The following is a 12,926-nucleotide window of genomic DNA, read 5'->3' as shown; positions in this document are numbered from 1 at the left end:
CTTAGCTTTGTCACTATGAAAATACATGAAAAATGTATTTGAAATCAACGATAAAGATATTATCCGCAAAACTGACTATATTAAAGTGTTACTATAATAGTTTTTCCTGCAGATGTCTGCTATTACTAAAAAATTGAACATCCTTCGAACTACAGCAGGTTGAGCTGTAAACAAAATCTTGTGCTCTTAATTACACTGTGATTTTGCTTATTAAAAGGTTGATTCTACAGTGTGTAGGCAGATCTTTGCTATTGGGTGGGACTTACTGCAGTTTGAAAGTATTTAAGGTAATAATCTGTAAGTTAAATGTGTTAGTATTTTGGGAGAAAATTTTTAATGGGTTTATGTCTTTTTGCACCCGTGTTCATGAAAATGTTTTTTCAGAATTTGTCTAGGAGATGTTGGATTTATACTTTATTTTAAAAAAAAAGATGCTGTTTGAAAACTGTGTCTTTTCAAGCCTTCATTGCCGCAAAGGTTTGCGAAAGCCTATTGAATGACTTTGAGGTGGCTGCTAACTCTGCAGCGTGGAAAGGGAATTTAAGTTACCAGCTATGTGAAATTTTTGCCCTTCATTAGAAGACCTAAGATTTGGCTTGGTTTTGGATGGAAGTAGTGGGGTATGATTGGTGGGATTTCCCACTGATTTGTGGGACTGGAATGACTGTAGATGCAATAGTCAAGTATGTGTGTATTGATTCCACTTGCAAACTGTGTTTCCATCTTAAATTATGGATGATGAGCAAACAGTGACAAAGCCACTTCTCTTGGAAAAATAAATTCAAAATACCATAGGCAGTAGGAAAATAGTTTTGCCACTGCTCCTCATGCCCACGATGGATGGGAAATCAGATTTTGAGCCTTATGATGTTTGTTTTTGAAACTCAGTAATAATTTGGATGCCAGGTAGGGTCAGGGGAGAGAGTCTTGAATCTTTAACAAGGTTTTTCTGAACCTTGGTTATTGAAATTAAACAAATCTTAACAAAACCAGTTATTTCTTCTCACTAGTTGTGGGATAGTTTGGCTGGTTTTTGCTTGCTGAAAATGTATCACTAGTTACTTGACTCAAGAGTTTTGTAGAGTAAATAAATGCTGAATTTGGAATGTTTAATGCAAACTGAAATCTTGGCTCTTCAAACTACATATACATGAAAGACTGAGGGAAGATTTTTCTCTTTGTGTATTACTCCAAAAGCAGTCCTGCACGCTTTCCTAGTAACCAAGTCTGCTATGTTTCTAGATTGAATACTTAATCTTGTTTTCATGTGGTTTACTTGAAACATCCTGTGCATGGTGCAGAAGAATACAGCTTAGGAGACAGAAATAATACATTCACACGCACTGTACTAGATGTGCTTCTGGGCGAAGCACAATGTAAAGCAATTTTATCAGCTGCTCCATGGCATGACAGACTTTACAAAGGAATTTGAATATAGTAATGCAGCACAGTTGAAAGAAGAGGTGCGAGGATGATTTCATCCCACATAGATGGAATAATATATGTGCGTAAAAAAAAAAAAAAAGCGCTTGAAAACTGGCTTATTTAACAGCTTTAAATTGTATGTAGAAGGGTGATGTTTCTATTTTAGATTGCAGTGTTAAAATGTGTATTCCATAGTGCTCTGGAGAGGTCTGTGTGTTTCCTCCCTCACACACGGAAGACCAGAACTATTAATAGCGATGTAAATGCCCAAATTCAGAAGATGTGCAGGTTGTTTTATGATGTGGGCACCTAGCCATTTATCAATCCTTCCAGGTATAATCGGCTCGAAAGCTGCAGCAGAACTCTTCCAGCAGCATGGTTTGCCTGCCAAAGAAAATTCCGCCACTGAATTGGTGGAAATTGCTGACTGGTCACCTAGAGACTGCTCCTTATTTAAGTGGGAAACCAGCTTTTCAGTGCGGCAGCCTGCACTGCAACTCCTGTGCGCGCACAGCACTTGGGAATTGAGATAGCAGAGAACTATTCATCCTATTCCCATTAATAAAACAAAATGAAGTGCTAGTAGTAGCATGGCGGTTGTCCATTAGTTTGGATTTCCTAATGGAAAGCGTAAAACTGCAGGAAGTCCTTTTCTTTTTATCCCTTCTTGCTCACCCAAGACAGCGCCGGAATTTTTTTTTTATAGTAATTTGGCCGATGATCTGGGATATTCAAGGCCAGGCGCATTCCAGCGGCGTTCGGAGGAGCGGCACTGCAGGGCGCGGGCAGCGCTCGCTCGTTTTCCCGGCCGGATCCCGGGAGCTGCCGCTGCTCCGTGCCCGACTCCAGCCGCGGCGGGCTCCCGGGAAGCCCTGCGCGCAGATTTACCCGGCAATCGCCTTAAGGGGACAAATTTAGTTTACTGCAATCCGCGCTTAATCTGCCGGAGCCCTGGGCGCCTTTGGGGAGAGGGCGCGGGCGGGCCGGCTGTTCTGGGGCTGGCTCGGGCAGCCAGAAACTTCTGGCAGCTTCCCGGCCCGGCCCCTCCCCTTAAAGCGGCAGCTCCCCGGAGGACACTGCCGCTCTTCTGCCGCCGCGAACGGGCTAAACAAGTTACCCGGGCGCCTTCTTCCTCCGGCGGCCTTGCCGAAGCTGGAGCATCGGCCCGGCTGTCCGCAGCTCCTCGAGGAGCCGCTCGAAGCGCTGGTAGCGCTGAGCACCCCCCTGCAGCGAATGCTGGGGCAGGGCTCATCCCGCTCTCCTCCCAAAACAGCCCCTCCGTACCCCCGCCTGGCTCCCGCGGGGCACAGCCCTCCCCTGGTACCCGGGTGGGGACGGATGGCCGTCTGCTGGTGTCACCCAGCACAGCCGGTCCCCCTTCTGGTAACCATGCTTCGGTCATTCATGCAGAATAGTGATCCTCTTGGAAGCACCTGCTTGGTTAGCGGCTTCTATGAAGATCTTCAGTGCCAGTTTTCTGGCAATAGTAAAACAACAAACGAACAAGCCGAGATATTTCCATCGGCGTCACTTTTCTCTTTGCAATGTGAACTGAAAGATTTTCGGAAGAGTACTTATAAAGGCATAGAAACATTGACAGGATATCCTGGGGTGTGTATTGAAGCTGCTGTGAGTGAAAGAAGTTCATGATCTCATTATAAATGAATGATGGCGTGTGCTGTCATTCTTTTCAGTTTTGCTGCTGACAAAAGTTTACTGATGGTTTTATGATATGCTACTGAAAAGGTGGTTCTTACCTTTAAAGTGTAAAGTGCAGGTGAGTATGTTCACATATAAATTTAAATGCCAGTTCATATTATCTTGTTTTAAAATAAATGAAGGCTGAGACAGCAACGTATGAGACTAGTACAGTTTTGTTTCAAGATGCCTTCAAAAATTTTAGGACGCCCAGAACTTTTTGTATTATAGGATACTCCCTCTTCCCTTTGAAGACCACTGCAATGCTTCTTGTTAAGATATTTTCAGTATTTTGAGACATTTTCCAAGATTACTGAACTATCAGATTCTAGCTGCATTTTAGCATACTGTTTGTTTTTTTCTGATAACCTGCTCTGAAAAGCATAAAAAGAAAGAAACCAAATTGTGATAAAAATGTCAAAATTAAATACACAAAGATACATTCAGTCTGAGTATAAGGACATCTATTAAATGACGTAAGCACAAAGCAGGGAAGGGATAACAGGTAAAAATAGCTGTATACTAATTTTTAATCTCTCTAATGTTGGTGGAATTGAATAAAACCTGGTTGAGAATAGGTGACTCAGAGTTGGTGAAAATAACAAAGTCGTGGTAAGAATTACCTAAAACTAATGCGAGACTTTTATCATTATTGTTTATTTTTGTAGTTTGCATTCTCTATGATGTGTCATATTTTGCTAATTATTGTAGCTTGACACTTTCAGCTGTTACTCTGTCAGAATGAGGGAAGTATTCTGGAAATTCGAGTTAAGTGATCTGCAGGGGGGAAAGCCCATGTAATTTGTCTTTCAATGGAATAATAAAATTGCAGAAAAAGATCCAGTATGTATCCATTGAATATTTCAGATGCTGTTTTAAACTATATAATGATTTATAGTGGTTGTTAAAGAAATTAATTTAATAATTTTTCTCTCAAAAGCCACTCTGATACTGTATTTCTGGTAAATAATACCTACATTGGTAATCAAATAGTCCATATGTTTGCTAATTTTGAAATTCTTTACAGTAGTAAATATTAACTAATTCCAGTGAAAGGAGTAAGAGAAATTTCAAAAGATTTAGGCTAGAGATTAAAATGAACTTGTGTGTTAGTAACAGAAATTAATCCCTACAAATGTCCTTCTTTGAATATTCTTTCTGGAAGATGTTGTTAAGAATAAGAGTAGTGATAAAGTAATCACAATATTGGTAACTACGATCTTTGTAAGAACTTAAAGTCCTGCTTAAAGTCTGATTGTTGACTTGCCTGTTCCTCTGCCATAAATTTTCAAACATTCAAAGATCAGAGGTTCAGATTATCTTGGTTTTCAAGATTATATCTTTTTAGTTAATGTCAATAGCAGTGAAGAAAAAGTGTTCTGTATTTTTCTGTACGTTCATCTTGTCAGTATGGATTGGTCTTTGAGATAATTTGTTTGGCTGTATAGAGAAGTATAGACCGACACTGACACAACTAGCTCTGTAAGTTTTGTTTACAGGAGAATTGTAGCTGTGTGCATCTGAGATCTGTCACTCTTGTTAAAGTATCCTCAGTACTCTGCACTTTAACTTCGGAAGATGAACTGGCGGGAGGTGCTATCACCACTATAGTGGTGAATGGGTTTCTGTACTAAAGAGTGCAGTGAAGCAGGAGGGATGCTCCCCTTTTAGGGCTTTACTGTCTTTGCGAGAGAATACATTGCTGCTTTTCTCTGCTCAGATTCATATTGCGTGAAACAGCCACTTTTTGGTTCACTTCAGTGAGAGTACTGCCCAAACCCAAATTTATCACTGTCTGAGTCCCTCTGTCAGCATCCGTGCAACTGCAGCAAGAGTAAAGCATTGCACCCTGCCTCAAAGGCAAGTACTGTTGGACAAGCTAGGAGGGAATGAATTTCAGAATCCCTACACTCTTAACAGATTTCTTGTTAATCTCGGTGGAGTTTTATTGCGATTAAGCCTGGATTAGGAACGGATAGGTGTTCGTGGATATAGTACCACCAACGTACTATATCCTAGTGCTCTGCATTCAGTCACGTACCACACATGCAGGGAGAGAGAGGGAGGGGTTTGTCAGTGCATCCATGTTTTTGATGATTTTAGTGCAGATTGGTAATGATTTGTAGTACTCAGAAATATATTCTGTTACCTACTCTATTACCTATGAGATCTAGGCTGGAACAGAGTCAGTGTAAAAATCATTAATAAGGAGTTAATCCTGTCGCATCTTAATGTTTCTCAATATCAAGTTTTATAAAACTTAAATTACTGAAAAATTGCACATTGAAGCATTCAGTTACGTACTTCCATCCTTTACTTCTGATGTATTAGAACTGGAAGCAGCTAGTGGGAATTATCTGATGCTGACTGCAAACACCTCAGTCTCAAATAGTATCAGTCTCTGATGCCTGTGAAGATTTATCTTTATATTCTTCCCACAGAGAACCTGGATGTGCAAGAGATGTCTCTTGTAAGCTGTGTTTGAATCTGTAGGGGCACAGAAACATGATGTGGCTTTGACAAGGGCTTAATCTCTCTTCTCTGCTCTTGTTTGGGGCTCTATGGAGGCTTGCAGCTCTTGAAAACAAACCTTGCACCCTCTGCCTTTCCTCTTCTGACGCATAGTCTGTGAAGTGATACTGAGGTGCTTCAGCTATATGGAATCTCCTTGCACAGATTGCATTAGGAGATGGTGGATTTCCTTTGAAAGAACCATGCCTTCATGAGCTCACTGAGTATACTGATTTGACCTATGTTCTCCTCCTACTCCCAAACCCACTTATTTCCCGCCTCTTCTGTTTCTTGTTTCCTGGTGTCTTCATGCAACTTAGCAGGTCTTGAGGCAATTAAAGAAGGTAGAACACTTGGCTGGCCTTCACTATTGCAGCGGAATTGATCATCTACTGTGTCTTCAGATGGTGCAGAGGCTGGAAGCCTATGTGATGCTTGTTGTAGATAACTGTGCTATCAGTTTATTATATTTATGATCTTCTATCATGAGATTATGTATGTATATTATGAAATTGTAATTATGAGATTGTAATTAGTGTTGTGTTCCGTGTTTCTGCTACTGTGATACACATATGCTGTCAATTTAAATTTCATTAGGTTGTTTTGTAATGCTTTGTCTACAAAAACTGGTGGGACCATGGCAGCTGTATGGTCTCACAGCCAGTGGTCAGTAACTAAAAAGCAGTTGGTTTCCTTTCTGTTCCAGGCAATTGATGAGCCTCCCTATCTCACAGTGGGCACTGATGTGAGTGCAAAGTATAGAGGAGCCTTCTGTGAAGCCAAGATCAAGACAGCAAAAAGGCTTGTCAAAGTCAAGGTATGTGGTTTTCCCGCAAACACTTCTTTTGAGGGGGTAAAAAAAGTTATATTAATGTTCAAAATAGCACAATAGGAAACTTCTTAGTCTCAGGACGGCTAAAAGGCTGTCTTGTCCTTGGAGGCTGGCAGTACGGTCTTTGAAATAACAGTAAGCTTATTATTGTTGGGATGGGAGGGGTTCCCCCACTCCCACACAATGAAATATGTTCTGTTTCTGTCACTACTTTGTCATTTGCTTGCATCTCGTGTTTTTGACCTTCAATGCCATAGGCTGACCTTAAACTAATTGATTAAAATGTGACAAATGTAGGCTTATGTATGGGAGAATGTTGCCAGAAAATAGCTAGGACTACTCGAAGTAGGTTTAATGTATTTTCTTTTACTTGAGGAGCACAGGTCACTGTCATTTAGCAGTGGCAACTAGATGATGCTCCAGGAATAAGGTGAAACTATTCTGCCTGCCAAAAAAGACTTGGCATATTGAGTTCTACAGAACAACATGCAGGGGATCTCACCTGAGCTTTATGATAACTAGCGAATGACTGAATCAATGTAAGCCACATGCAGTACAAATAAAAATTCTGGAAAGGGATTGCAAGAGATACATTTTAACATTCCTCAAAAATTTAAAGTATTGTTTCTAGAAATAAACACAACAATACACTGCAAAATGGCCATATATTTCTGTTTGCATAACGTTGCCCTAAATGTTTTTAACTTGGGAGGAGGTAGTATTTTTCTGCTTTGGCTCTTAACCTCGTATAGAAATATTACAGAGCAAGGATCAAAACCACCTAGAAAATACAAATTAGGTTGTTGTTCTGCAACAGAACAGGATATTTTTCTTTTATCTACTGTAAACTTCAGTGAAAAATGTGTGATACGTGAGTGGTGATAACCTGTTATTGAAGACTGTTGCACACTATGAGCTATTGTGCATTATTTGACTCTGCCCTCGTGCTGTGGCTGATTTTTGCCTCTAGTACATATGAGGGAGAGAGCAGGTGCTCTCCATAAACGCTGGTGGGAAGGACTGTTGTCACTTATTTGATAATAATGTTAAATACAAAAAGAAGATTTTAGTCTTAAATCTGACAGAAGAGCAAATTAGTGGTCTTTTCATTTCATTAGTCAAAACTCTTAATAGCATCAGCCGGTCTGTGCTTTACAGTACCATTGGGTTTAAGTGATTAAATATTGCTATTTAAGCTGTTAAGCATCAGTATTTAAGTACAGGGATTGTGTTGTGCCTAGATCAGTGAAATCTTAACTCATTTCACTTCTTTAGGGGACTTTCAGTCTACCTCCTTAGATGGCCACTTGCTATTTATTATTCAGTGCTAAGTATTTTCTTATGGGTTTGTTGCATTAAGTTTGGTTACTGTAAGGCTTGCAGAAAGATCTTGACATGAGGTGGAGTTTTTCTGTAAATTGTTTGTTGAGATACTGTAAAAATCTCTGTGGATTCAGTTTTGTGTGTGTGTGTGTGTGTGTTTCTTCACTGTTACTGTATTGCCTCAGAAAGTTCAACCCCAGTACTATTGTTGCTCTATAGAGTAATGTGATTTGTGGTTGAGATTCTTCTGTGTAAGTGCTGTAACAATATCTGTTTACATTGTCTTTTCTCCACCAGGAATGTGTATTCCTTAAGTTTACAGTGACCCTCTGATTTTCTCTGAAAATCTGTTTAGCTCTTTCTGGCACATGCATACTTCCCTCAATATTGGCTTTAACAAAGACTCTTACTATCAGGTGTGCTTTGTCTGGAATTTTGGTACGTTATCTGCAGCATTATTTTTTTCACTTGCTGAACGGTTTCTTTTGGCCCCAGTATATATTTTATGCCTTAGTCTTTAACTACTAGAGGAGAAGGAAAGTCAGTTAACTTAATGCTGTCAATTTTAGTATGAAGCATTCAAGTTTTATAACTAGATGTTCTGCTGAGAAAGTAGGGTGGCAACAAAATTCTTCTGGTGTGGAGTATGTAATCTTCAGACAAGTAAAATATGTTTGTGTCTCCTTTTATGTGCTTTCTTCTTCTGTTGAATTCTGCTTCCTAGAATATTTTGAGGAGATACCTTCACAATAGCTTTCCCATTATCACCATAATTTAATAACTTTATTCAATTTAATAGAGGTGCTATGTACTTATTATTTCAGTATCAATAGGTACTGTAATTCACAGTTTAGCAGTCTTTGGCAAATTCTGTATGTGGTATGGAATTCTACAGTAACATGTAACAGCATTGCAGCTTGGTTATGGAAAGCAGTAAAACTTCAGATTTGCCTGGACTTTTGAAAAGTGTTGAAGGTTGTACTGACTTGACTCAAGGGCAAGACTTTGGGTGTTACAAGAGTGTTACAAGAGTCTACTTCATCAGATCTGTTATAGCCTTTTTTTTGATAGTACTTAAGCTGGTTTATTTTGGCAGCGTCTCCTGAAACAATTAGCAGCATCATCCACCACCACTTGTGTTTGGGCACCCTGCGCAGAAGTTTCAGAAGAAATTGTTTTCTGTGTAGGTCTTTATTAAAAAGAAACAAGTAAAGCTTCTGCTGTAATAGGACTTATTAGGACTGTCTTTTCAGGATGGTGAAGCAAAAACAAATTCTAGCGGAGTCTAACCAAGTTGATGATGTGCTCAATGTCTTAATCTTTTGCCCGAGACAGAAAAAATCCACACTGCTAAATACTGAGGGAAATGAAACCCACATCTAATAAATACTGACATCACTTTTCTCAGCTTCAAGAAAGGCCAGCAGTGTCATGTTGAGTTTGGAGCTTAAATATTTCTGTTAATAACCAGTATTTTTTGAGCACATATGGGTATCTCAAGAAGCAAAAGCTGTCGTTATCAAAAATCTCCCCCCAAAGAGTCAAAGCCCCAAGACATCTTTAAAAACACAAACCATTTTTGAATATACAATAACAATTACTTTTCATCAGAGTACAGTGTGGCTGGCTCATGGTTCTGGATAGAATTCCTTTCTGCTGCAACATACATTTAAGATAACTATAGAAAGTAAATAAAATCAGATGTCTCTAAATCAGAAGTGATATACTGGATATTTTGTATGAGCCAGTACTGACCCTAGATTTCAGATTATTTTGCATCCTAACTGAAGATAAATTCTCCTAAAGAGGGAATTAAATGCCTCTACATGTCAGGATGAAGTTCAGAAGAGTAGTCTTTGCTCGCTTAATTCCTAGCTGAATCCTTTGTCTGCCTTTTAGTCACAAGGTGTGATTTTGTCTGTGTGGTGGACAGAAAGTATTTGCCATCAGTAGGTGAGATGTGCAGCACTAAAAAGAACTCTCACAACTATATGCGTTGCTGTAGTTCTGAACAGAAGATAGACAAGATGGCTATTTCATTGAAGTAGCACCTGAAAGGCAGTATAGCATTTCAGTGCATTTGTTTTCTAATCAGTCAAGATAGATTGTCCTTAGTCCTGGTTGTAGATTCTGTTCTTGGCAAAACTCCTTAGAATCTCCTGTCTGAGAAGGCCATGTAGGAGAACTGGTGTTAGAGAGCACTGTGGTTCTGAAGGAAATTTTGCTGTTGCTGTGTGCTGCAGTGAATCTCTCAACAACAGTGAGAGCGTGATCTTGTGTACGCCTGTGAAACAAATCCTGAGATTTGATGTAGGATTGCTATGTAGTTCAGAGTTACTGTTACACAGCTGGATCTCATGTTACATTCTTACTTCTTTCGAATACTCACTAAAAGCATCATATATAAACCAAGAGAGAATGTTCTGGTGAACATCAGAGTATTATTTGTGTGTGTTAATAAATGTATATAGGTACATAAAATGTAATGCCAGAATTCTCTCAGTTTCTTATAATTTTAAAAGCAGAGTGGAAATAAAACTTCAGATGTAATTGATCAGAGGATCCTATGACTTTCAGCGTAACCAAGTTAATTGTGAATGAAATGGAAGGTGAATGTCAATAGCACCTGGTACAGATAACTTAATCATACATTTGAATTTCCAGACCAATTTTTGTTCTGAGGACAGAGTGTGTGGGATTAAAGACAAAAAGCCTTTGTGTCTTTATGGGGATGACAGGGGAAAATACCTTGGAACTGTTTGCAGGATTTAGTTACTTCAGTTTTGAAGGACTGGACAGATAGCTGTTTTTACATTTCTTTCCATTAAACTCTCTGTGTAGGCTAGACTGACATTAACTGAAAGCTTGTTTGAGTTGTTCATTTTGTTTTGTCGATAGCGTGTCCTGTACTTGTGTGAGTCTTTCAACCATGAGATGAAAAATTTACTTTTGTCAGTAGAAGATAAAGGTGCTAAAACTGTTTGATTTCAAAGCATTGAAATGTAAGTGTATCTTTAAAGTTGCACTCAGAAGTCTTGAAACTTTCTCTTTTCTTGCTGTGGTACTAGAGAAGTTCAGATCATTTAAGAGAACTGCAGAGATCATTTTGAGCCATTAGACAATTTTGGTATACTCTTGTCTATCATTTCCTTTAGATATAATGGTGTATTGTGAAAGTTAAAAAATATTTTAGAAGTTTTGATAAGTAAGAAATTGGCCCTTCATATATCTAAAATATATTAATAAAACAGCTTTCAGCAAGTGGAATGATTACGGTGACTAACTGTAAAATGAGAGCAAGAGAAGGTGTATTGACATTTGGATGTGCTTATGCTGCTCAATTGTATCAAGTGATTGTCAGTTGAATTATATTTTTTAGGTAACCTTTAGGCATGATTCTTCAACAGTGGAAGTGCAAGATGACCACATAAAGGGCCCATTAAAGGTAATAAATTTGGTTGATATATTGCTAATGCTTTGGAAAACATTTTTTTTCCAGTATTTGACATAAATGTGCATGTGCAGTATGGGGTGAGAGTAGAAGGTTCAGCTTATTACACAAGCTAGATTTGATCACAAGGCATAAAAGGTAATGCTACAAAGTTAGAGGTAGTATACTCGTCATGTTAGCTTTTTCCTCTGTAGTTAAAGGGGATGCAGCACAGGCTGGTGCAAGCCTCTTTGTTCTTTTTGCCTTAAAGCTAAGAAGTATGGCTGGTGCTGATTTTTAGTCTCCATTTGTTTTGAGAACTCAGCTGGAGGATTTGATGGGGAAGCTCTTATACAAGAGAATGACATCACTCAAATTGGTTCTTGTTCCCCACCTGGTGGCAGGAAATAATCTGCTCAGTTAGTTGGCTTATTTTAAAGGAATGAAAAAAGACTGAGGGATATAAGTATATTCAAATGAAACTGGAAAAACATGTTTTATTTAGTATGGAATAGGTTAGAAATTATCTCTGTCTGCTAATACAGAGGTGTTAATTTCATTGCCTGTTTTAGAAACTCTCCAGTACTAAGTGACTTCTGTATTTTAGGTGGGAACTGTTGTGGAAGTGAAGAATCCAGATGGAACATACCAGGAAGCAGTTATCAACAAATTAACAGATGCAAGTTGGTATACTGTAGGTAAGAGAAATATTTATCTATTTGAATAAAACTCATGACTTAAAAATAAGCCTGTGACCTGGACGTGTCCTAAGCATGGATGAGAGAGATTTTTTTGGAGATGCTTAGGTATTCAGATATTTTATGAAAAACACTTAAACTTTTTACTTTGGGTTTTTATAAGAAACTGTACCACTTAAAAAGTGAAACTGGGACACCAAATAAAGACTTGGTGAATTGCTCTATAACTGGTGACTGCTTCTTAGATATTTAATATACTGTTGTTAAATACTCTGAAGCAAAGTGTACCGTCACACTTCATTTAAAAAAAAAAAAAAGAAATGCTTTTAGAACACAAGCTGTGACACCTACTTTTCCCTACTCCCAGACTTAGCCCTTACAACAGCTGCTGTTAAAACATACACGGCTTGTTATAATGTGGTATTTCAGATGTTACACGATATATGCACGTGCTCTCTAGCAAATACAGGGTGGGATTTTTGAAATTAATATACAGAAAATGTATTGATTCTTGAGAAATTACATAACCTTGTCCTGGGTAGATAACTGGGATATGGGGAGATGAAGACTAGATCTTGAAAGAACTTTAGCAAGACTTAGTTCTTTTGAGATATTATGGGTTGTTGTTAATTAAGTGATGTTGAACTACTAGAGAAGGACCTAATTTTCCCTAGTCATAGTCCGTTCAGAAGGGAATAGAGCTTTAAATTTAGATAAGATTTTACAGATAAGTTTTGAAGAAAATGTGTCTGTTTTCCTGTTGGAGAAGTGGAATCTATTGGTAAAGGAGAGACTGGGTTAGGATGGGGTAAAACGTAAGGTACAAAGACAAGATTTAACATTATAGATAGTGTTTTGGTAATTAATACCAGAAGTGGATCAGATATGAGAGATTTTAAGAAGCACATGGTACAGCTCGTGTTAAAACTGTGTTGTATGTCCATGTTTATGTTTCTGTGGAAGTGTGAGCTTAGCAGTTCAGCAAGAAGAATAAGTTGGGAAGCCATGC

At 38.6% G+C, this 12,926-nt stretch overlaps 1 protein-coding gene across 1 annotated transcript in view; it reads left to right on the top strand.

The window, feature by feature from the left end:
- The first annotated feature begins 2,142 nt into the window (after positions 1-2,142).
- ARID4B (AT-rich interaction domain 4B) overlaps positions 2,143-12,926 on the top strand; it is a 63,087-nt gene continuing 52,303 nt past the window's right edge. Inside the window, exons 1-5 of the mRNA XM_085056700.1 lie at positions 2,143-2,260; positions 2,375-3,036; positions 6,341-6,451; positions 11,169-11,234; positions 11,827-11,917. Of these exons, the coding sequence (XP_084912826.1) occupies positions 2,143-2,260; positions 2,375-3,036; positions 6,341-6,451; positions 11,169-11,234; positions 11,827-11,917 (1,048 nt within the window). The remainder of the gene's footprint in view (positions 2,261-2,374; positions 3,037-6,340; positions 6,452-11,168; positions 11,235-11,826; positions 11,918-12,926) is intronic.

Source organism: Lichenostomus cassidix, chromosome 3, assembly GCF_008360975.1.
Source record: "Lichenostomus cassidix isolate B80296 chromosome 3, HeHo_3.0, whole genome shotgun sequence".
Lineage (NCBI taxonomy): Eukaryota > Metazoa > Chordata > Aves > Passeriformes > Meliphagidae > Lichenostomus > Lichenostomus cassidix.
Note: the sequence above shows the minus strand (reverse complement) of the source record. Positions and strands in the feature narration are given on the sequence as shown.